Below are 24703 nucleotides of genomic sequence, written 5' to 3' on the forward strand. Positions count from 1 at the left end.
TAACTGCATTAAGCGATGTTCGAATCAGGAATATTATTTGTCGAATTAAAAGAAAACATAAATATTTAGTTTTGCATTTTATATTCCTTTTCTATTATGGCAGCTTGAATTTAGTTTCAATAACTACTGACTGCAAAATAGTAGATATCTAATTACATTATAGTAAATGCAAGTTTTTTTTAAGATTCGAACAGTGAAACGTATAATTAGGTCACTCTAACCAGATTTAACTACTGGTTATAAAATACCAAGTGAAAAAAAAAGTGGATGGAATTAAATAATCTCGTCTGATCACTCATAACAATCTTCTCATTTTACCATCGAATAACCTTTACCAAGGCCACCTACTTTTTTTAGCTCTCGATGTGTAGAGTGCTGGGGCGTGACTGAAGGACGGTTGCAAAAAAATGTCACTTGAGAATATTTTCGTCCGGTCATTCAGGAGTGGATTCAGTCAGAAATTCTGTAATTCGTTTGTTATTTATCATTAACTTAAAATCGAAAGTGTCAAATATTAAATTGAAATGTTTATTGTTGACGCGATGTTCGATTAAGATTGTTTTCTCGTGTAACAATAACCTTTAAGATAAATGAATTTTTTAGACACTAATGTGAGGTTTTCGATTTTATGGTGAAATTATTGTTAACATCAACAAGCATCCTAAAACTGGATCGAACCTAAGAATGCCGGTGTATCCCTCCGCCGATGTTATCGTTACTTGGCGAAGTGTAAACAGGCTTGCTATTCTAGAATCCAATTATGATGAAATTTCTTTCAAGTTTAATTGGATTGCAAGATTTAAATGAACTGAAAATATCAAAAGCAATTAATAAATAAAATTAATGAGTTGCAATCTTCTGATTTCATTACATTTTGGCTATTTATTTCGACATCGAATTATTTCTTTGGGAAATTATTTTGTTTTATGCTCAAAATCTATCTAAATGTTGAAAAAATAAAACAATTGTTCGCAAAGAATAATTCCACAATAGATTGCTACAACTGCAACTCTTTAAAATTTTCACTATTACATTAAGTCTGGGTTTTGACTTAAAAATTCAATCGGAAAGAGTACCTAATTTTTTATGCCTCAAGTCCCACCTACTTTTACATAGTGCGTAGCGTTTTTTAAAGGTGCTTATTTCGTTTTTTAAAAGCCCTTTTAGGTGCTTTTTTTGGGTGTTTTTAAGAAGTGCGTAATTTACCCTTTTCGAAAAGTAGATTTTTTCTTTACCGTATCGATTTTCGCCACATATTATGCAAAAGTGTGGTTTTCACATTGTTCTATTCAACTTTTTCACAATTCATTCAAACACAATAGATTTCGGCGTGCCGTCAGTACGTAGAGTATGATAGCGACAGTCATTTTATATATTTGATGAAATAATTGCAGGTCCACATGTTCGTTTACTGAGCTGGGTTCCGTGAGATTCTTGCACTCTCATGTGCAACTCTGCTGCATTTTGCAAGATATTCTCATTTTCAGGCTTCATTTTTCACCCACTGTAATAAAACTGAAAAATCTCTCGATCTTTTTGTGGTGACTAATATAATCTAGAAAAGGGTCCTGTATGTCCGAAACTAATTATTTTATCAGGATCATGTAAAGTCTTAAAAAATTATTTTTCATTTTGTTAATGTATATAGTGCTTAAGTACTTAAAGGTGCTTATTTTTGTTGAAAGATTTGGCTATGCACACTGTTTTAGTTTTATACAATTAACCATCCATAAGACCAGTGTACACAACTACTAAATCTTAAAAGCTAAAAAAACTCATATAAATAACATGGATACAATACAGGTTAATGCAGTGTTTGCACATGAACCAAATGAGCTTTCATTTTAGTAAAATAAATATCCTCACAATAAAATATTAAGTACCTACGAATAGAGAAAATGAAAGACAACATGATGCTATTCCAGCGTTTACAATTTTTAAATCTCATTCATTTTGATATTTTTTCTTATGATTATTTTCTTATTATGATTTTTTCTTATCAACAAATAAGCTTATCCAAATTTAAATTGGATTTGTTTGTTTTTTTTTCACTAAATTTCCTATATTGTCAAAAATCCCTCATAAATTGCAAAAACATTTTAGCGAGAAAAAAATAGGCTGAATAATTTTATTTTTTCTCATCCCATTTGTACAACCACACTGTTTTTTTAATCTTAAAAACAGTTTAGATTGCTAAGTAATTCCAAAACAAAAAAAATTAAGTAAGTTAATTAAATTTATGTTTTTTCTGACATGTATTTATTCAATAGATTTTACTTACTGCTTTTTTTTTTCAGTTATAGTTCAAATTCAAATCAAATGAGCAGTACAATAGGACCCAATGCAATAGGAAATCAAGGACACAACAATGGTTCAGAATTTCAGTCTTCATCATCTGCGCTAAGTGCTGCTGCCTTGGTTGCTGCTGCAGCAACTGCTACAGCCACTGCAACTGCAAGTGTAGTTGCTCTTCAAGAAAGACAACAACAAGAAGCTGTTCTCAATAATCAGTATAATCAAGTATGTTTTTTTTTCTTCCAACTATCTTCGGATAAGCTTTTTTTGTCATGTTTTACGGCGACGGTTCACGGTTTTGAAAATATTTTATCTTTCAGTTCAGGGTTTTTGGAAGAGAAATATGATTTTTTAAAAAAAAGAAAAATTGTAAATTCTTTGAATTCTTCAGTCAGACTTGTTAAAAACGAACCCTGACTAAGCAAGAACTCTTATTATTTAATTAAGACATGAGAAATATATAGTTGGTATACTAATATAAGTCTATAGGAGCGTAGCAAGCTTTCAACTTTAGTTTTAGCGAATCACACTTTTGTAACTTTGTCGTACTTTCACCTTTCCAGCATAAGTGATTCCTTATTGGGAAAATTTGTTTTACATTCGGATGACAACTAAACTTGGTGATGAGTCATAAATCTAGCAAACATGTGAACTTTTGTCAAAGGCAGAGTTGCAAGTGATGTTTTTTGGGCCACGAATCTTATCCAACGAAAAATAGTATAACAGGGAGACTCTAGGGCAGTTTAAAGCAAATTAACTAACTCTTCCTTTTGCTCTGTACGGAAATAAAAAATTTATAGAATAATGATTATATTTATAATTCAGTAAGTTCGACTGAATTTTTGTAATTCAATTAATGAGGCAATTTATCTATTACTTTATTAATTTAAGATCGCTTATGTCAATTCTTAAAACCATTTATAATTCTTTTTTTAAACTTAAATGGGTTTATTTTCATAGACTGATCTTCGTAGATAACAGAATTTATCTTCTTAACTTAACCAATATTTATATTTTTAGGGTATTCCAGGCCAACAGTTTCAACCAGGTTACAATTCTCATCATTCAAGAGTTTCATCCAATACTGATGTGTCCAGTCCTTTGGGGACTCATATGAATAATCCAATGAACAGTCATATGGGCAACAGTGCTTTGATGAATATGCCCAACAACATGCCTTCAGTGAATTCTATGAACTCTGGCATGGGAATGAATGGTCCCATGGGCATGAACAAAAGTATAGGAATGGGCGGTCAGCCTCACCCTTCCATGTATTCTGGAAACAATCCTGGAATGGCACCACAGAGTCGGTCACGAGCTTCTCCTTATCCTAATCCCCAACAGCATATGGCACAAAAGAGGCCAAATCATTATAACATGATGTCTCAACATTATGGTCCTGGAATGCATCCATATAATTCTAATCCTCCTCAGAATTACAATTCTGGACAGGTAATATACCAATCGGTTTAAACTTTTATGGATGGTTGACTGAATGTAAACAATAATAAACTCCCTAAAACCGGAACAAATTTAGAAAACTTACGGTGTATCCTTCCACTTATGTTATGCTTACGAGGCAATGTGTGAATAAGCTAAATATTCTAGGAAGTTTAATTATTGTGTTTAAATTTATGCATAATTTTACCATTCATAAGAGTTTTCTGTAATTTTTAAATATTAACAAGTCGTGAGCGTAAAACAAATTTGACAAAATTAATATCACAATAAATAAAGTGTAAAGTTAGCTATGTTTTGATAGTCATCCCTTATTTGGCTATATTTGTGTATATTGTCCCCTGAGCCACGATGGCTCAGAGGATAGAGTGTTCACCTTCCAATGAAGTGAATCGGGGTTCGATCTCGGCGATGGCTGGTCGATATGAATTCCGCATCTGGCTTGCACCGACCACAGTGCTGACGTGAAATATCCTCAGTGGTAGACAGATCATGGGTTAGAGTCCCCTTGCCGTCAGGCTAACCGTGGGAGGTTCTCGTGGTCTTCCTCTCCATGTAACGCAAATGCGGGTTAGTTCCATTAAAAGGTCCTTCACGCAGGCAAATTTTTCCCAATGCTTGATCCAGGAGTTCCCTTGTCTTCTGGATTGGGTTCAAAATTGCAAGGCTGCGGAGTTGAACATTAGTGGTTGTAAACCCAAAAATTGGGTCGACTGTTCAACGACGGTTATAAAATAAAATATATTTGTTTAAAATAGCACTGTTTTTTATTTTTTGGGTAGTTTCATAACAAGCTTACGGAGTCTTCAGAATTCATTTGTTGTTTGTTTGGTTGAAAGTTAGAATGAAAGAATTTGTTATATTGAAAACACTACAAGTATAATAGTATTGGACGGTGCGTTTTTTCAAGCTTAAGCATAAAAATTTGTCGGAAGTAGTAGTCCGTAAGTTTTTTACACTTAACTTTACACAATCAACCATCCATAGCAACTATATGTTTTAAGATATTATTTCAAGTAAGCAAACTGGGGTTTGTTTCGTAAAAATATTAAAATGAAATAAGCAATAAGTTGAGGTATATTTGACGATAATCAAATGCTGTGCCCTCCACTATAAACAAATATGTATGTTATTTAATTTTTTAACGATGTTTGTCAATAATAATAATCTTATTTATATTGGTTTGTTTTTCCTCTCTTTTTACAGGGTTGTGTATGTTGTTCACAGTATCCTGGTAACCCACCGCCATCTCAGTATGGAAAACAGCAACCCTATACACCACCACAGCATATGCCGACTGGGGCCTATCCATCCCAGCAGCACATGCGGTCCTCACTAAGGCCTCAGGCTCCTCCTTATTCCAGTCAACCCAGTCATTATTATCATCAGTCACAAATGAATGGGGCACCACCTCCACAAACACAATATGATCCTCATTACACAAACCAATTCACACAACCCAACATTCAGGTACTAAACTCTCCTGTTGTACCTTCCCCACTTCATTCTTCAACCAAATATGCATTGCATGATGTCAAGAAGCCCTAGTACCCCTACACATTTTAATTTGTTTTTTTTAATATTTATTTTAATGTTCAATAACTTGGTCACATAATTAGATATTTCAATTCTAAGCATGCATTAATGTTGTGTTTTATTTCTTAAGTTATCACGTGTTACTGATTTAAAATTTAATTGCCAAATAAATAACCGAGTATTTTCTCCAGTAAATCAATGTAATTTGTATAAATTTGTAAATCTATATTTGTGCTATTGTATTTTCTATTTCGAATTATTAGTGTAACATCATAAATTCACCAATGTAAATCTTAAGGTAATAAATTTAAAAAGATAGCTTAGCAATTATGCAAATAATTTTCAAAAGTTGTAGAAGAATAATATGTAATCATTTTAAATCTTCATTTTCTGTTTTTTAAAATATTATTATTTTGCATTTTACTCTTCTTCTAATAAATAAATACATATTTATTTTTAAAAGCTACACAGAATTTTTTAACGTTTAAGTTATGAATTTTAAAATAAAAATTTTGATTTTAAACTTAATGTAATTTTATCTAAATTTATGAACTTGTTACATGTTTTACGAATTCAAAAAAAAAAACTTGAGCCAAATTTTTATTGATCTTTTTCAAGAAAATAATTAGCTTCTCACTGTACATTATAACAATTTTTTAAATATTTCTTTTTAACCAAGAAATTAGAATGTACATTATAAAAATTTTTTAAATATTTCTTTTAACCAAGAAATTAGAATGTACATTATAACAATTTTTTAGATATTTTTTTTTAACCAAGAAATTAATCTTTTTAACCAAGAAATTAATCTTTTTAACCAAGAAATTAAAGAATATCAGTTTGTGCTTCAAATCTTCTTATTTTTATAAGAAATAAGAACTACTAATTACTAATTAATCTTACACTAGTATAAAAAGAATTTATAAAAATTTGATTTGATGTGGAGGTCCTGAGGATTAGAAGAGGACCTTCAGCTACAAGCATTCTAAATCTGTTCCTGTTCCGTAGAGTTTTTCAAACCTTTGCCTTTTTTTAATAATCAAGTTACCATCTCATGAGTTTTCCAGAATAATATTTTTTGTTCCATTTCACTGAAGATTGTTCTGAAGAAGTTTTGGTTTTCAGATGCAAGATTGGATTTCATTTTTACCCGGTAACATATTTTGATATAAGGACATCATTAATTTTCCTTCATCACTAACTAGAAAATGAGTTGGCTGTTTGTCTTGAGCACAGTTCCCTTGCTTAATAACTTTCATGTCGTTGTATAAGTTATCTTTGTCTGTCTCTCCTCAATTTTTATAAACTTTGTATAAATTTTCATTTGTTACTAATTCATATTGAACACAGCTGTCTTTATGTATAACTTTTACATAATCATGTAAATCTTAACTTCTTGTTTATTATCTTTGCTCTTACACATCATCTATACTTTAGTTCACCTCTTAATAGAAACTAGGTTTACTTAACTTAAATGCAATTTTCTTATTTGATATCTTTTACATCGCATATGAATCTTTCTACTTATATCATAGTATATATCTTTGTTTCTATTTCATCATGTTTTCTATAAATCCTGTTTAAATTTTTATTCCTTATTAATTTGTCTAGTACGCAGTGATCTTTATTGGTATCTTTTACTATGCCTGCAAATATTCTTTATTTTTTGTTTCATCGTTTTCTTAAAAGCCTTCATTCATCACTATTTTGAAACTGAATTTACTTTTTATCTGGAATCTAGTTATTTTTCTTGATATTTTTCATCACCTTCATATCATTTTTTTGTTAGTTTGTTTCCTGTTAGATTTACAACTTTTATTTATAATTAGTTTGAAGACTAGTTTGTTTACTTGTCATGACTACAGTTCTTCTTTTTTTTTGTTGATATATTTTATATTATTGTTTTCATCTCTTTTTTTTTCTTTTCTCATCTTATTTTTGTGTACTTAATACTTGTTTATTTTGTTTTCATTAAAATAAATGTATGTCAAATTTGTTATCGTCAGATAATCTGCCTGATATGTTGCATGTAAGAAAGCAAACCTATTGCCCTTTGTATGATTTTAACCATTTAAATTCATAAATATATTTAGAATTCTTAAACCAAACTCAGTAATTTCATAATTCAATGTCTTATAGAATTATCTCAATTAATTATCCCATAAACTTTAGGAAACAATTAAAAGTCTTCATTTCTCTGATAACTTTCTGTATATAATTTATATAATAATGGTAATTTTCTTATTTTAAATAATTTTTTTAATTAAACTAAGACTCAATTATTTTCGATGTGTAAAATGTTAAATAAAAAAAATTAACGGACAATTTTTAAAACTTAATGATAATGTAAAAGTTAATAAAAATTTATAGAAAGTATCGATAGCTCCATTAGTATATATATTGTATCTAATTAAATTATAAAATGCAATTGTCTTGCATTACAAAGGTTGCAATATTTAACTTTCCTTTTAATTAAGATAAAAGCTTGTTACAAAATAAATAGGTTCCTATAAATTTATAAAACATTAAATTTATGTTTTTAATACTCTGTCTCAAATGTACGATATATGAAGTATTTTAAAATATTTTACTTTTTAAGGTAAAAGTAGAAAATAAAGACCAATTAATGCCTAAAAATCTATGTGATAAACGATAATTCCTTTTGCGATAAATGTGTTTTTTTTTCTAGAATAAAATTTTTCATAATCGTTTTTTTATTAGTGCAATATATTTTTTAAGGCAAAAATAAATAAGAAAAACAAGTTGTAATATAAAACTCAAAGTATAAAAAAGCATAATTTTTCTACATTATTTTTTCTAAGATAAAATTTTCCAGTACCTAGTTAGTGTAATAATATGTGTGTATTTATATCTATATTTGTAACTCTTTTAGAGGAACATGAATTATCAGCCAATGTCAATTCCTGGAAACCCTACTCCACCTCTCACCCCTGCATCTGTTGTTCCACCATATCTATCACCAAATGCTGACATGAAGCCCACTTTTCCAGATACTAAACCAAATGTACCTCCACCCATCAGTAAGCAGTTTTCAGCTTTAGATTTAATTGTCATTTTTCTTATTCTTAATGATATAGATGGATTACTATGGACTTTCTTGTATCTTACCTTCTCTTTACTTTCATTACCTTTCATCGGTGATTTGAAAATATACGATTATAGTATATAACAGTATAAGATCTTCAAACATTTGAAACATGTGACTTTTTACTTGTTTCGAATGTTTGCTTTTTATAAAGATCTTATACTTTTTAATAATATGGAATTTTGTGTTATATAGATCAATTTGAAATATGATTAAATTCATGTAATAAACATGGCATCTGGTTTCTTTAAAATAATGCTTTAAAATAATATTTAACTAAAAAATTTTTAAAACACATAAATATGCCTTTAAGTATTTATTAAAAAAAAAATTAATTCATGAAGAGCATTAGAAATAATGTTCGAAAAATTTATTAATTTTGACTCGCTTTAAGGATAGTTTTCAATGCAGAGTTGTGGTTTATGGAATTGCTTTACATAGATCTTCTATTAAAGCAACTTCAGGGATCTTCCAATCTGATACTTAAGTTAATATTTTCTGCTGTAAAATATGAGGAAAGCAGAATTCATTTCTTTGATTATTTTTCTTGCATAATAAACGATTTAATGATAATAAAAATTCTCCCTTAATGTCACTTATGTTTCTTCCCAATAAATCTATTACATTATATACCCAGTTGCCAAAATAACAGAAGCAGATTTCGGTGATCTCACTTGAAAGTAACGAAAATCTAAGCATTTGCTCTAATTGTACAAAAACTTTAATGTTCTGGTCCAGTCTAATATAATCTATATATATTGTTATACAGCATATACTTGTTCTAAATAAAAAAACATATTTCTCTAAGCATTAGTCTTAACTTTTCTGTATCATTTTTTTTCTTCTTCGTTTTGATGGAAAAATAATTAGTAGCAGCAAGGCCCTACTCAAGGAAGGAATCGAAGGCCATTGTCCAAGAGAAGGCCTGGTCAGAATTCCTTACTAAAATTTAGTTTTTTTTTTCTTTTTAAAGAAAAACAACACAACTGTATAAAAACTACTCTTTTTAATGAAGAGTTTTCGAAAATTCTGCAAAATATGAAAATAAGATTTTTTGTACTTCTATGAAGTGGCCGCACTATGAGTTTCGTCCTTGGCCTTTAAAACTTGTCTTTTACCTTGTGTAGCAGTACAATTTTATTATAATTTTGCTTAGAGGCTCATATATAAAGAGTTAATAAGCATTTCAATTTTTTAATAATCTTTTTTATTTTGCAGAAGATGATGAGTTACGCTTGACTTTCCCCGTTCGTGATGGCATCATTTTAGCTCCATTCAGACTGGAACATAACTTAGCTGTAAGTAATCATGTCTTCCATCTAAAGCCATCTGTGCACCAGACACTCATGTGGCGGACAGATCTGGAGTTACAGTTAAAATGCTTCCACCATGAAGACCGACAGATGAACACCAATTGGCCAGCTTCAGTTCAAGTTTCTGTAAATGCAACTCCACTGAGTATTGACCGTGGGGAAAACAAAGCTTCCCACAAACCTCTTTACCTGAAAGAGGTTTGTCAACCTGGTAGAAATACAATACAGATAACTGTTACTGCATGTTGTTGTGTAAGTTTTCAATCATTTTTTTTTTCATTTCAAACAAAATGCTGCTGTAATAGAATTTTTTTTTATATAAAAGTTAAAATAAATTGCTTAACATCTGAGCCAATAACCATAATTGTATTAGGTAAGACATAGATAATTCAAATACAAGAATCCGCCTCTTTTTAGCTCATGTGTGGTCGGTTGTATAGGGCGACAAAAGAAAAAATTTACTGTTCGCCAGTAAACAGTTATAGCATTTTTAACAGGAGCCACTTTTTAAAACACGTACGAATTTTTTCAAAAGTATAACATTTTAAGCGATTAGAAAATTGCTGATAATTAAAAGGCATTTCATTACAAGCATTTCTCAGTATAAGAAAACATTACAAGATTCATTTCTTATTTGAAGAAATAAGTATGAGATAAAGAAATTTCAGAATATTTTTAAATATTCATGATGATGGCATTTTTGGCAAAAAATTAGCAGCTGGCAGACATTGCTATTTGTTACATTTAGTCAGTGTATACTTATCTATATATTGCTAGTTTAATCTTTTTCTATCCCAATATAATTCCGATGCTTATGAATTAGTTGCAAAAGTATAAGTAATCTACAAAATGTTTATAAGTATATCTGACGCTTGATATACAACACATTTTTATAAATTGTTTTATCAGTAATTTTGTAATTAGTAATTTTCAGTGTAAGATATATCTTAAATATGGAAAAGTTAAAATGATACAAATTTTAATGCATTTAGCACTTGTTCTTATTCTGTTTTTAACTAAATATATATTTTTATAGTCTCATCTATTTTTGCTACAACTTGTCCATCGTCCGACTGTTCGATCGGTACTTCAAGGTCTCCTTCGAAAGCGTCTCCTACCAGCTGACCACTGTGTGGCTAAAATCAAACGAAACTTTTCCAGTGCAGCTGCTTCCAACAATGCTCTTAATATGGAGGATGGCGTAGAACAAACTGCAATCAAAGTGTCATTAAAGTGTCCCATCACTTTCAAGAGGATAACTCTGCCAGCTCGAGGTCAAGAATGCAAACATATACAGGTATATAATATACACTGTTTCTTCTTTGCTAGAACTACAGCCAGTTGCTGACCTTGGCTGTTCATCTTATTCCATCTTAATCTATTACTCGCCAGTTCTTATGTTTCACATGTTCTTTAAATTAATGTGTGCAGAAATAATTAATTTAAACATAATTTATCGCATTGAATTATGTTTTATAAAACCTTCCCTTTACTGCTCGTTATGAGCCAAGGTAGCTCTGGTGTCAAGGCTCCACGATTTCATGATAAGCAGTATGCTAGTAGTAATGTGTTTAGCATTGTGCCCAGAATATATTTGTATCATTGTATTTTAAAAGATGAAAAATTTTCAGTATTGGCAAAATAAATTTTGATGCGAGTGAAGAATATCAACTACTATAAAAAAGAATGATCCTGTTTCAAAAGAGAGTTTTGATACTTTTTCAATCATGCTCTTAACGGATATATTAAATTAATAATAGATTAAATTAATATGTTTCATAAAAAATTTAATGTATAGTTGGAAATTTGTTTTTTCCTTTAGAAGTAAAAATTATTTTTTTAAAAGCACATTGTATGTATTTATATAGTTATTTATATTAGTCTTGTTCTATTTTTTTCAACTTATTTTTCTAAAAAGAAATCATTTATGAGTTAATAAAGCTTAAATTGTAGCGGGTAGTTTATTGGTAGCACGAGATGGGGCTACCTCTCTATCCCAAAAAACGATAACTATTTTTTTCTGACTTAATATGAGATGACGCAGGACGAGCTCTGTGAACCATCCTGGTTCCCCTTTTCCTACTCATCTTGAGTAAAAACTTTCTAGTTCTTTTTGTTAGTTAATGTTATGTTTTTTTACTCTTTATTGTTAAATGTTTAATGTGATTTTATAATTAAAAATATTGAGCTCATAGTGATAATATTTTTATTTCTTATGTTTTTTATTTATATGTGTTGTGTTAGGAAATAGTAATTTAGGAAATCAAGCTGTAGTATCTATGATTTTATTTCATAAGCATAAATTTAATAGTGAGATACTGTAATTTTTTGTGTATGTCTTTATAAATTGTTTGGCTGCTTAAAGTATTAAATTTTTAACTTTATTGAACAGATCGTCAATATTCAGTTTAACTCTTTTTACAATATATCAGAATTTATCGGAAATTTAAAGTTAACCAAAAAATAAGGTACATTCTGATGAAAACATTAAAAGATCTTCTTTATTTACATCTCAGCTTTGTTTTAACAATAATATTTTTCTTATAAAGAAGAAATTTTTAAACAATTGAACTAAAGTTGTCAAATGTGTTTATTTGGTTACGTATGATAAAAGACTGAAAACTGTATGAAGGTACTTAAAGCTTTACAAAAACAAAATTTGCTCATTAAACTCAAATTTAAAAATAGGATCTCTAATGATCTACGAATATCTTCATTATTATTATTTGTATTTGAAAACATGAAATAACTTCTAAAGTCTTGTGTATATTTTTTATATGTAATGTGTTAGAAAATACTATTTTTAAAGAAATTAAAGTGAAGTATCTTTTAGTTTAATTTTTAAGCATAAATTTATATTAAGCTTTGTATTAGCACTGAGATACTGTAGTTTTTTCTGCAAATATTTATTTTGTTATTACTTGCAGTGCTTTGACCTTGAATCTTATCTACAACTTAATTGTGAGAGAGGTGCTTGGAGATGTCCTGTTTGCAAGTATGTCAATTTTATAAATATTGTATTTATTTTGTTGTTTGACCTTTCCTATTCTTGACCTTCTATTTTCAATTATAATATATATTCAATTTTTAAGCATTGTATAACAGAATATTTTTTTGTTTTTCAAATAAATATCTTATGCAGGATGTTCTACAATGACTACCCTTAATAGATAATTTTAGAACTTTTGCAAAAATGAAGATAAATTATACACAATGGGGGGTCGTAAATTAATATTTATGTGAGGGAGGGAAGCAAAAATTGTATAATCTCTATTGAGAAAGGCAGATGTTCGAAATATCTGAACCTGGTTGATTGCTGGAGGAAACAGTAAGAAGTTAAAAGAACATTGTTTGAAACACCTTCAATTTAGTAACTGGCAATTGAATAACCTTTGATGTTTTCTACTCCGGCTATATCAGATTTCAAAAATGTTTTCTATATATTAATTTGAAACCTTTAAAGTGTATACTTTTTAGTTGTATTGTCTGCAAGAATTCTTATGTAGTAAGGGTCATTATGAAACACCATGTATTTAGTATTTTATAATCTTTTTTTTTATTAATTGTAAACTATGCCAATTCCTGGAATATGTTGTATAGTATAACATGAAGTTTTTCTAGACATGAGCCAAATTTATTTTTATATTTTTTAATAAATTTTAAATGTTTGAATAAAACTTTCAATCACAGAAGATTAAAGTATCAATAAATTGATTCATATTTTTAAAACATGACCTAATTTAAAATTTTGCTGAAATGTTGTTTTATGAATTATTATGATGTTAATTTTCCTTTATTTATTATTATTTTTTTTAAATTTTTTATCTTTTCATTTATTTTGTGTTTCCAAATTATTTTTTATATTTCTTTTGAGATATTTAAGTTATTTCTTCAAGTAAAAAAAAATCTTTTTTTTTATTTATTTAAATTTGTTTATTTCTAAATGGACAATAACTCATAAGTCTCGTAAATAAAAAATCAAGTTCTCACCAATTTTTATCCCACTAGAAAAACATATTTACAAAATAGCACGGCATTTTCTTCATATGCTTCAATATGACTGACATATTGCTGTTTAGAATTATTATATTTGCATTTTCAAGTAAACAAATTTTAAATAACAAAGATGTTTACAAATGAAATGAACTTTGACACATTTTGATATATTGGGATTAATTTCGGTAAACATTAAATATAATTTTCCTGAAAAATCTCCTTTTCAGCAAACCGGCTCTTCTTGAAGGTTTAGAGGTTGACCAATACATTTGGGGTATACTAACTAATCTGAGTAATTCTGATGTGGAAGAAGTAACTATTGATTCTACAGCAAGTTGGAAACCAGTGCCTGTTAAAGCTGTCAAAGAGGAAACAGATGGGGGTAAATAGCACTTTAAATAATTAACTATCCTAATTATTAGTGTATATATGTTTTGAAATGACTTAACTCTAAAGAATGTGTATTGTAATTTGGCTCTTTCTTTTGGAAGTTATACTTTAGGAATAACAACTAAAAAAATTTATAATTAACCCTTTCTATGTCAGATTCTTTTTTCCTTTTGAATTTTCTCCCAAAAAAAGCATTTTTTCATTAATATATATGTCCTATTCCAAATTCGAAAATGCATAATTATTTTTTTCAGCGTGCAGTTTTTTGCTTGACCAATTGGTGGTGAAATACATGATGTCCCGTCTAGTGATCTCGATATTTCCTTGTAATGCACTGATACTACATATTTATTGAGATTTTAAAGATAAATATCTGCGTGAAATAATTACGTATTAAAATTGGGTAAAAAATATATTTTGGAAAATAATTTTCCAACCTAACTATTAAAACAGCTTGATAAATCAGAACTATCATCTTAAGATCGAGAGATGATAAGTTCACTGTCCTGGAACTCACTCTTTAAATACATCATAACTATTTTGACTTGCAACTGTTACACTAATGAAAGCGAAATTACAAAAAGTACAAAATTATTTTGATTTCAATTCAAGGTGAAAAATCTCACTCCGAAAATTGTGGGGAAAGTGGGACTAGATGCGCAGTCACTTAGCAATGTTCAGAAATACAAAAATAATCACGGATTAAAAGAGACATGCAAGTAGCAGAAAACTCAGTTTCAATGATGCAATACCTACCATGCGGGCACAAAAAGTCAAATGTATGAAATGCGATGCTAACAAGGAAGGAGTTAATCAGGGTTTTTTTTAAAACAAAATAATTTTATAGAAAAATGTAAATTTATTGTTTTCAAACAATTTTGATCCTTATTATTTCTTACCAAAAAATAGAACACTTAAAAGAAAATCTTTGAGTTTGTCATTTAATATTACATGTATGCATTGTATAATATTTCATGTGTATATAATAAAAAATAACATCACTTTCTTCTTGAGTTTTATAAATCTGTTCATTTCGTTAAAAGAAATAAAATAAAAAAATTTTAAAAATTGTTTTTTAGAAGGTTGAACTTCATTAATAGTATTATGTTTTAAACATTACACGAATTTCTTTATTCTTAAAATTTTTTTGTTTTAATTAACTTTTGACTTTTAGTTTTCCTTCATATGAATAAAAGCATTTTTTTAATGAATTTATAATTTTATTTGTTAATGATCGGTTATGTTTTTATGAACAGAATATATTTTTAGAGATAAAGTAAGCAACAATGCATTGCTGTATCGAACTAAAACCTACAAAATAAAAAATATTTGTATCGTAAGATTCAAATATTTTTTATTAGTATAATTAATTAGTATAAGCAATGTTTTTGAAGGAAATATGTTAATATTTTTTTTTTAAGATTTAGATACAAAAAGTATTCTGACTATAACTAAAATTGACTCTTAAGTAATTATTAAAATGATTTTGATCTCTTCACGTTTTTATATTACAATACTTAAACAAATATTAACTTTGAACATTTGTAAAACATTAAATGTAACTCTAGTATATTTGATGCTAATGTTTTTAGTGTCTATCATGTGATATCAATGTTTAACGAACATTTTTAAGACTAAAAATATATATATTCATAAAAATCACTCAGGAAGAAAGCTCTTTCTTTTGTCTAACTAACACCTTGCCAGAACATTGTCAATGATTAAACAATTTTAAGTAGGAGTACGGGATAATCATTTTCGACAAGTTTTGATACAGATCATTGCAAGAAGTATCCAAATCTCCCTTCTTTAAAATATGCTTTGTCTTGTTTCAGATACAGTACAGGTTTCTAGTCTTTATTTTTTAAAAATAGCAATTTTAATGCCTTGAAATATTTTACAATATCAGTTGTATAATATAAATGTTTGTCTGTAGTTGAATTTAATAATATTAATAACTAATTAGTTGAATTTATAATATAAATAATTGCATATAGTTGAATTTTAAAACATTAATTATATGTAGTTGAAGCATGTGGTGCTCAGAAACGTTTCAAAGCCATGTCGCCAAGTAGCATGACGATGCCAACAACTTCAGCATGGGAAATGGGACAAGGCCTCTCTCCCTACTCTTCCCTACCTCCTCCCGATATGCAATGTAAGCAAGCCTTACTTAAATACTCTTAACACCCTGCCTTTACTTTATTCTAATATTAATCATTTTAACTTAAAGTTCACCTATTTGTTTACCTCAAAAAATTAAAAAGGATAAAAAATAAAATTATTTTTAGAATTCTTATAATACAAATATAGTTTTATTTCTATTTAAAATGAAGCAAATATTTACTTGTATTTGTTTATAATTTGATAGTGTTACTAAGAAAATGCTGTATGTTAATATTAATAATTTTGGAAAACTGATTCAAATAAAATAGAAGTTTTTTTTTTATTGTCTGATGTTTTGTATAAATATCTTGCAACCAATATTTATAATGTTTTATTGCTTTCAGTGCAATTTTATTAATTATAACAATTAATATTGGATTTAAAAATATACGAAGCAAATTTGATGGTTTACAAAAAAATTTTGAATTAATTAAATTAATAACAATTTAATTGTTTGCTTAATTAAAGTTTGAAATTATTTAAGCGTCAAACTATTTTCATAAAGAATTAAAATTCTGCTTTAATTTTTCTGATTATTGGAAATTTTATTTTCAGTTGGAGGAACAATTTTGTTTTTACGCTGACATCTGCTTGTTTTTTTATTTTTTACTACATTTATCAATTTATTATTGCATTTTACAGATATCTAATTATTTACCATTGTCAAAGTGTTTCTTTTAAAGTGTGTTACACTTGTTTAATTATTTTTTGCAGCTATTGCAAATGGTCCTGTCCCCAATGGCCCTATGATGTTAAATGGCTCTGGGTATGGAAGCAACAGTGGCTATGAATTTCAGTCCCAAGCAACTGATTTCAGTAGCCCTTTGTCTCACCTGAATGAAAGTGTCTCCTCATTAGATCCTCTTGCAGCCATGGAAAAATCATTAAATCACCATGAACAAGTAAATTCAATTCTTTAACTTCAATTTGTGTTTGCATTATTTATTTTTATGCCTTGCACATGCCTCGTAATTTGCTGTACTAAAAGATTTTTTTTAAAAATAAATATGTATTAACAGCTGGATGTATTTTAGTAATACAATTTTTCAGACGATACATAGTCAACAGTCTTCAGTGAAATGCATTTGCTTTTAAACAAATTTAGAGTCTTTTTTAGTTTTAATATTTTTCTTAAATTGGTTTTCAGTGATTTTATGAATTAACTAATTGGTAAACAACACAAAACATGTAATAGAATACTAAGTATACATATCAGCAGAAAAACATACGCAAAATAAACTTTACTTTTTAAGTTGTTACAGTTATTTAAATTTTTAGGAAAATACAGCTAATGTTTTTTAAGACACATACCATAAATTTGTTACTACTCAATATTTTGTGATAAATAATACATTAAACTTTAAGTTGAAGCTTTTAAGTTCTAATTTTATTAACTTCAAAAGCTAGACTTTTTTTCTGTTGCATACAAGAAACTCGCAAAATTTGTTAATTATTATTCAAACATTTAAACTTTTACTTTTTTTTAGTACTTTTACTTAATTTAGTATTTTTAACTTTATTTAGTACTTTAACTTAATTTAGTACTTTTACTTTATTTAGTACTTTTTCTCTCTATAGCAAATGGGACTTCCCAGTCTCCACGATCAAGGCAACCAGTCTCTACGGCAGCCTTCCACCACATCCACTACAAGCACAAATCAATCATCCTTGCATCAAACCAGCACCGGTACCCCTGGTACACCTTCATCCAGCCAAAGTCTTCTGCAACATGGTCCAAACACACCACACACACCTCATACCCCACACACACCTGGTAATTCAGGCAGCGGTGGTCCACCCAGTGTACCACCACCCTCTAATCCCTCCCAAACAACAGAAAATAGCAGTAGTGGTACAAATAGTGGAAATGCCATCGTTAGTCAGCCTAGTAGTCAAGCATCAACTAACAGCGATTCATCTCTCTCACATGCTCCTGATCTAGGGGACTTAAATTTTGATCCAGCTGCAGTCATAGAAGGAGAAGGTCAGGGCCAAGAAGCTCTAAATGTAAATATTCTTAATGTGCGTCCACTTTTTTAATCTATTTTATTCATTAAGAGTGCATTTTTATAAATATGTATGAACTATGTTTTGTATATTGTTTTCAAAGAAACATTTCCAATGTCTTATATTTTATTTTGTAATTTTTAATTTTTCTTATAGTGAAGCTGTTTTGTTATTTACTTATTTAAATATTTTTTTATGTAAATCACTAAAATAATTGTTTACCTCTTTTGTTTAACAAAACAAAAACACTTAAACATATAGTTCCGAACGGAGTGAAAATTTCATTGCTGGAATTGAATTTAAAATTGTGATACAGATGACAAAACATTTTAATGTCTTCGGAAATTATAAAAGAATTAGCTACTACAGCATGAAAAATGGTATAAAAATTTTTTAAAAATGAACTAAATTGCTGAACGATATAGTTAGCCCTCTATTGAAGTGTCCCCTCCATAATAATGATAAGAAATTAAGGAATTTTTTGCACTTACTCACTGAGTAGGTTTTGCTTTCTATGTTAAAGATTATGATCATCTTTTTAAATGCAAATATTAGAGCCACTACCAGCTGTAAAATTTAATTTGAATTTGATGAGTTTTGTTTGAAAATGTTTCTTTGTTGCTATTTTTTTATTTATTAATTTAAACGTATATTATGATAATTATTATTACTTGATTATACCTTTACAACTCAGAATTTGGCTGTTTTTTTTACCCTAGAGAGATTTCATACATATAAAATCTTTGAAATATGATGTAAGATTTATATATTTTATCATATTTTTAAAACTAATTCATTTTCAATTCCTCCTATATTTCTTTCTAATTTGATCAAGCCAGTGCGAAATATTAACTTAATATAATTACAGATATCATTAAATTTTTTTATACTTAGCATTTCATATCATATTTCCTCCAAACAATTTCACAAAAACTTCCTTAAATTGAAACACTGCCTTTTTAAATTATTAACAATGGATAGTAAATTTGTAATGAATTAATTTATTATCAGTAGTATTGCTTATTTCTCTATTTTATGAAAAGTGCATGCTTGATCAAAGTGAAATTTTTCTTAAGGACTTTGCATCACTTTCTATTAAAATTTCTCAACAATGTATTTTGTGTTTGCAAATATCTATATTTAAGAATTTTAAAGCCCTACCATTTTAACAATTATTAATATTTAATTTTAATAAAAAAAAAAATTATGCAATTTTCTTTTAAAACAAAATTACTTCTATATGTAATTATAACATTATTACTTATAATTTTAAGGTTCTTGTTTCTTTTTTCAGTTAATGAATAAACTTAGATCTAAGAACTTCATTTTTGAGAGAAATAAACTTGTCTCAAATAGCATTCATTTTATTTCTGATTGAACAAGAATGTAGATTTTTATATAGAATGTAATTAAATAATACTGGTCTTTTATAGATGCCAGAAACTTAATTCTCATACTCAATTGTGCTAGAAATGTTACGAATTTATAAGTAAAATCTCTAACTTTGACTATTACTTTTTTTGTATTATGTTCTTAAAGTTATTCATTTATAATTAAAATCTTACACGTCATTCCTATGAAAGGAAAACAATATTTTTATTTATCTCAACTTTCAGAAAAGCGCTTTGTTTAACAAGGGAAATGTAATAACAAGGTTAACTTTGAATTCAATTCAAACAGTTTGTTTTTTATTATATTGACTAAGCTTCATTTTAAAAGATGTTTAAGATAATTATTTTAAGTTTTAATTGCTAAAAATATTTTTTTTTAATTTACACCAAAATGTTTAATAGATTTTAAGCTGAGTTTAATATGACATTACAGCATTAGTTTTTAATCCATTTTTGCAGTTTAAATTTTTATTGCAGTTAATTAAAAAAAAATAAATATGCATATTAGTTCAAAACCAAGTTTGCTCCAAAATATTTTTTTCTGTTTTACGTAATGCTGAAAGTCAATAAACATTTATTCAGCAAATGCGAAAAAACATATTTAATTTACATATAAGAAAGCATATATTTTATTTTGAAATTTTTAATTATCCTTATAATGAAACTATTTTGTTATTTACTTATTTAAATATTTTTTTTACATAAATCATTAAAATAGTTTTTGACCTCTTTCGTTTAACAAAGCTTAAACATATAGTTCCTAAGGGGGGCAAAAATTTCAATACTGGAATTGAATCTGAAATTGTCGATTATAATTTCTTAAGAAAAAGAAATTTTTATGGCTGGTGATAACTGGAGATGATATTTTTGTCACCAGAAAATGCATTAGTCTAAATATGCTCTTTACATTTTATAGCTTTTACCTGAAAGTGTTGATCCTATGGAACTCTTGTCATACCTCGATACACCAGATCCTGTTACAAATGTCTCATCAGGTACATCCACTTCAACAACGGCTACAAGTACAAGTGGTAACACATCAGGTGGTAATGATGATCTTTTAGCCTTGTTTGAGCCATGAATCAACTTTATTAAACTCTGTATTCATTCCTTAAAAGAACATCTTTATTAAGTGTTCAAAGACCTGTGCCAGTATATTCTCATTTTTTTTTCTTTTAAAATTGTACATTCATCATTATCTTTTAAACATTTTCAACAATATGCAGAAAATAATATCATTTCAGCTTTTTTTTTTAAAATTCTTCGAACGTTTTTATGTGTTGTGATCATATTCATTTTCATCAGACAAGAACACTGATAGAACTCGAACCTGGCACAATATTCTTCAAATGAAGTGGTTGAAACCAAACTGTGATTAAATGGCGTCTCCAGATACTTCTGGTTGTGTACTTTTGCCGGGTTTGTAAGCGCCGGATGGAAACCTTTGCTTTGCATGTTGCACAAACTGAAATGAACAACATCCACGTTTACATTGTTGAAGAGTATTTTCTTCTTGTAGATTAACACCTTGTAATAAATGTACAGTTTCAATTTACTTCAACAAATATATATAGAAAAATGCTACCTTGTAGTCATTGTTAAAAATAATGCACTTCAATAAGAGCAACAGTTTATAAGAACAGGAGAAATCTGTAACTGTATCTTTAACTGTTCTTGTCAATATTCAAATTTCAGTCTGTTGAAAAGTGTGTAAAAATGCTAGCTGACCTGCTTTATTGTAGTATTTAGATTTTTAAAAATCTGTATCTTTCATGGCATCCTACCAGATATGAGGCTTTTATCTTCATAGCTGTATTCGAGCTACAAAAACAAATTCAACTCGAGAATATTTTACAAATGGAATATTTGATATGTATTGATACCATTTAGAATTAAAAAACACCACCTATTAGATCAAAGTTTTTAAAACTCAAAGCTTTTTGATACACCATTTTTAAAATTTTTAACCTCTAAAGTTTATTTTATTTGTTTAAATACCATAAAACACTTTTTTGGTTTTAATTCATAATACGAGATTTTTTACCAAATGTATTAGAGATAATAAATTCTTTCTTATACCTCTATATAAATATTTGATTTTAATAAGAGGTTTAACTATTATGTTTATGTGTTGCAATCGAAACTAAGACATATTAAAATTTAACGAACTACAAAACATTCAATGTTGTCACTCACATAATTTTGAAATTTCTCTAAATTATTACCTAAAAAAATTTTTTTTCATCTTGAAATAAATTGTTTAGTAGATAAATTTTTATTGATTGATAGCAGTATAAATAAAGTATTGTCATTTTAAATATATTCTTACATCACAAAATATTTAAAAAAAATTATGATAGTTTTTCCTGTTAAAGTATGATAACTATACAAATTGCATACTATCAGAATTGTGACAAAAATTAACAATGATAATAATTTATTATATAGATTATAAAACAATACAATGTTAGTCACATAAGTGAAAATCAATCCTTTAAGAGTTAACTCCAATTTGAGGTCAGAGCATAACTTATTCTTTAATTATTATAATTATTAAGTTTCTGTGTTGCTTATTTTTTATCTATGTTATGTAAACTAAACTGGGCAGAAAATGTTCTTAAGATTTACGGCAGTTAAATTAATATGTAATAATAAATGTTACAGAAAAACTTAGATAAAAGTTTTAACTTTATTAAATAATATATGATTAATCTTATATGATTGTGAATAGTGATTGAAATCATTTTAAATATATAATAATTAAGGCAATAAAAATAATAAGGATAACAAAAATTATAATGCAATAATTAAAGTTACTTACTATATTTAGTATTCCTATTCTAATGTAATGTTAGAAAGGATTTGCAATATTTTTGCTGAATAGGGAAGATATTCATGATCATTGCTTATATAAGACACTTAATTTACTTTCATTAGGTAAAAAAATCGATAAAAATAAAAATGTATAAATCGAAGAAAAAAAATCTTTTTTTGGGGGGGGTACATAAAAACATATAGATATTACATAAACCAGTTAGAGTTGTTATTTTCTTCTTCTTTTTTTTTTTTTTTTTTTTGATGGGAAAGTCGGTCAAAAGTATCTTTGCATTATATTTGAATGGCTTCTTATAATAAATTATTAATCATTTTACTCACATATACTTTGATGCTAGATTTTTAAAATGACTCTACTTTAGTCTGTTTTCTTTTTATTTGACTTGGGATTAAAATTATTAAAAAAATTCTCATAATTTATCGGTAACTATTTTTTATGAATGCTTTTATATTGTAGTTTTTGTTCGGGATAAGTAAGTATTATGAGATTATCATTAACAGACCCATTCATTCCATTGTATTGTGTAGCCCAAAGAAGCAATAATGTTCTTGTTCACAAATCTCCAACAATTTTAGATAACTTTTCAAAGCTCTAGTCGGAGACACAAGCGCAAGAGCATTAACAACTGTTCCTACAACTGTTACTGTTTCTAAATACGTATCAAACGATAGAAGAACTGTATTACTTGTACCTGGATCAGGCGTCCGTACTGTACATAATATTAATATAGTTATGAAATTGTTTAGAAATGATGAAAATTGTATAAATAAAAGTTAAAGATGTGTTTTTCTGCGATAAGGTCTGTGAGATGCTGTATTTTCTGTACATTAAATTCATGTCCTGAGTGTTGTGTATAATCAAAATGAAGAGAGGTTGAAGCGATTGTTATTAATTTCTTTTTTAAACGAATTTAGTTACTGTGATAAATGCAATTATTTACTTATTTTAAGTGTAATCTTATTCATCTATGAGCTCTCTGTTGTCTATGATTGTATTAGCCTCATACGATTTTGAAATTCTCTATACTTATTATAATTATATAGTTTGCTAAAAAAAAAAAAAATTGTGAGATGGTATTATAATACGTTTCAATTAATCATCTGCTTGTCCTGAACTTAAACAAAAAGTTGTTGAATGAGTGAGTTCTGTGATACTGAGCTTGTGAAGTGCGTTTGAAATTGTTAACATCATTACCATAACGAGTTGAAAAAGTTTAATTGGTTTAAGCACCAGAGAAGGGAAATTTTATTTGGCAATTAGCAGTGAAATAAAATTTTATGGGACATATGCATTGAGAAATTGAGCATCTGATTGGTGCCATTTTGTTCGATTAGTGTTGAGAAAGGTCCCTAAGTTTCTAAAAATTATGAATTATAAATTATTTTTAATATGTTTAACTATTGTTTGTTTTTTTTTTAAAATAATTTTAAACATAGAATTTTTTTCTAAATAAAGGACTATGAAATCATTAGAAAACTCTGAACTGATCCTGTTCCAAAAGTCTGCAGTTAGCGAATGTTTACTATTTGGAAGTTTAAAATGCTTTGAAGTGCACTACACTTGATCTTGCTAGTATCATATAACTCACCCAGAATAAATCGATATTCAGTATTAGTGATATCATTGTTCGGCCCAATTTACTTCTGAATAATTGCTATGCTGTTATCACATATATTATCTCATTTGATAGAATGCATTGTCATGCTATGAATATACATACGGGAGCAATTTAAGGAAATGCAATATATATTTGTGACTATAATTTCTTCAATATTTTTCTGAATAATTTTTATGCTTTCATTTATTAAACGTATGACATAACTGCTTGTTAATTAAATTCTTTACTTAATCTAATTTAATCTTTTTTTGCCCTTTCCCAAAAAAAAGACAATAAAAACATCTTGATAACTATTGTATTGATTTTAGTTTTTTAAAAAAATAACTTTTTAATGTATATTATTCAATATTAATTATCTAATATATTCAGTTAAAGTAACATTTTAAATAAAAATTTCCATCGATTGAGCTTTTCTTCATTTGTGGCAACAATATAATTATGTACCTTTTAATGCTGTAATGAATGTACATTAGCTATTCTAAGAAAAGGTTTAGAAAATTGATTTGCATGTTCTTGTCTCATTATTTTAACCTACTTTGAATCAAATAATTTTGTTTAAACTGTTATATTGGAAAATAGTTATGTTGTGTA

At 27.7% G+C, this 24703-nt stretch overlaps 1 protein-coding gene across 9 annotated transcripts in view; it reads left to right on the forward strand.

Annotated features, from left to right (window-relative positions):
- Nucleotides 1–23478, forward strand: part of LOC107449406 (zinc finger MIZ domain-containing protein 1) — a 225176-nt gene extending 201698 nt beyond the window's left edge. For 7 of the 9 annotated variants that reach the window (XM_016064918.5, XM_043052737.3, XM_071179880.2 and 4 more), the window contains 12 exons: nt 2298–2520; nt 3316–3747; nt 4960–5223; nt 8183–8330; nt 9614–9960; nt 10745–11005; nt 12636–12703; nt 13932–14086; nt 16121–16252; nt 16975–17162; nt 17839–18282; nt 20575–23478. In XM_016064918.5, the coding sequence (XP_015920404.1) occupies nt 2298–2520; nt 3316–3747; nt 4960–5223; nt 8183–8330; nt 9614–9960; nt 10745–11005; nt 12636–12703; nt 13932–14086; nt 16121–16252; nt 16975–17162; nt 17839–18282; nt 20575–20739 (2827 nt within the window). In that variant the 3' untranslated portion in view covers nt 20740–23478. The remainder of the gene's footprint in view (nt 1–2297; nt 2521–3315; nt 3748–4959; nt 5224–8182; nt 8331–9613; nt 9961–10744; nt 11006–12635; nt 12704–13931; nt 14087–16120; nt 16253–16974; nt 17163–17838; nt 18283–20574) is intronic. The other 2 variants (XM_016064919.5, XM_071179881.2) reach the window with 1 other exon arrangement.
- The last annotated feature ends 1225 nt before the right edge of the window (nt 23479–24703 follow it).

This window comes from Parasteatoda tepidariorum, chromosome 1 (genome assembly GCF_982258835.1).
Source record: "Parasteatoda tepidariorum strain Cologne lab strain chromosome 1, Ptep-v5.0, whole genome shotgun sequence".
Classification (NCBI taxonomy): Eukaryota; Metazoa; Arthropoda; class Arachnida; order Araneae; family Theridiidae; genus Parasteatoda; species Parasteatoda tepidariorum.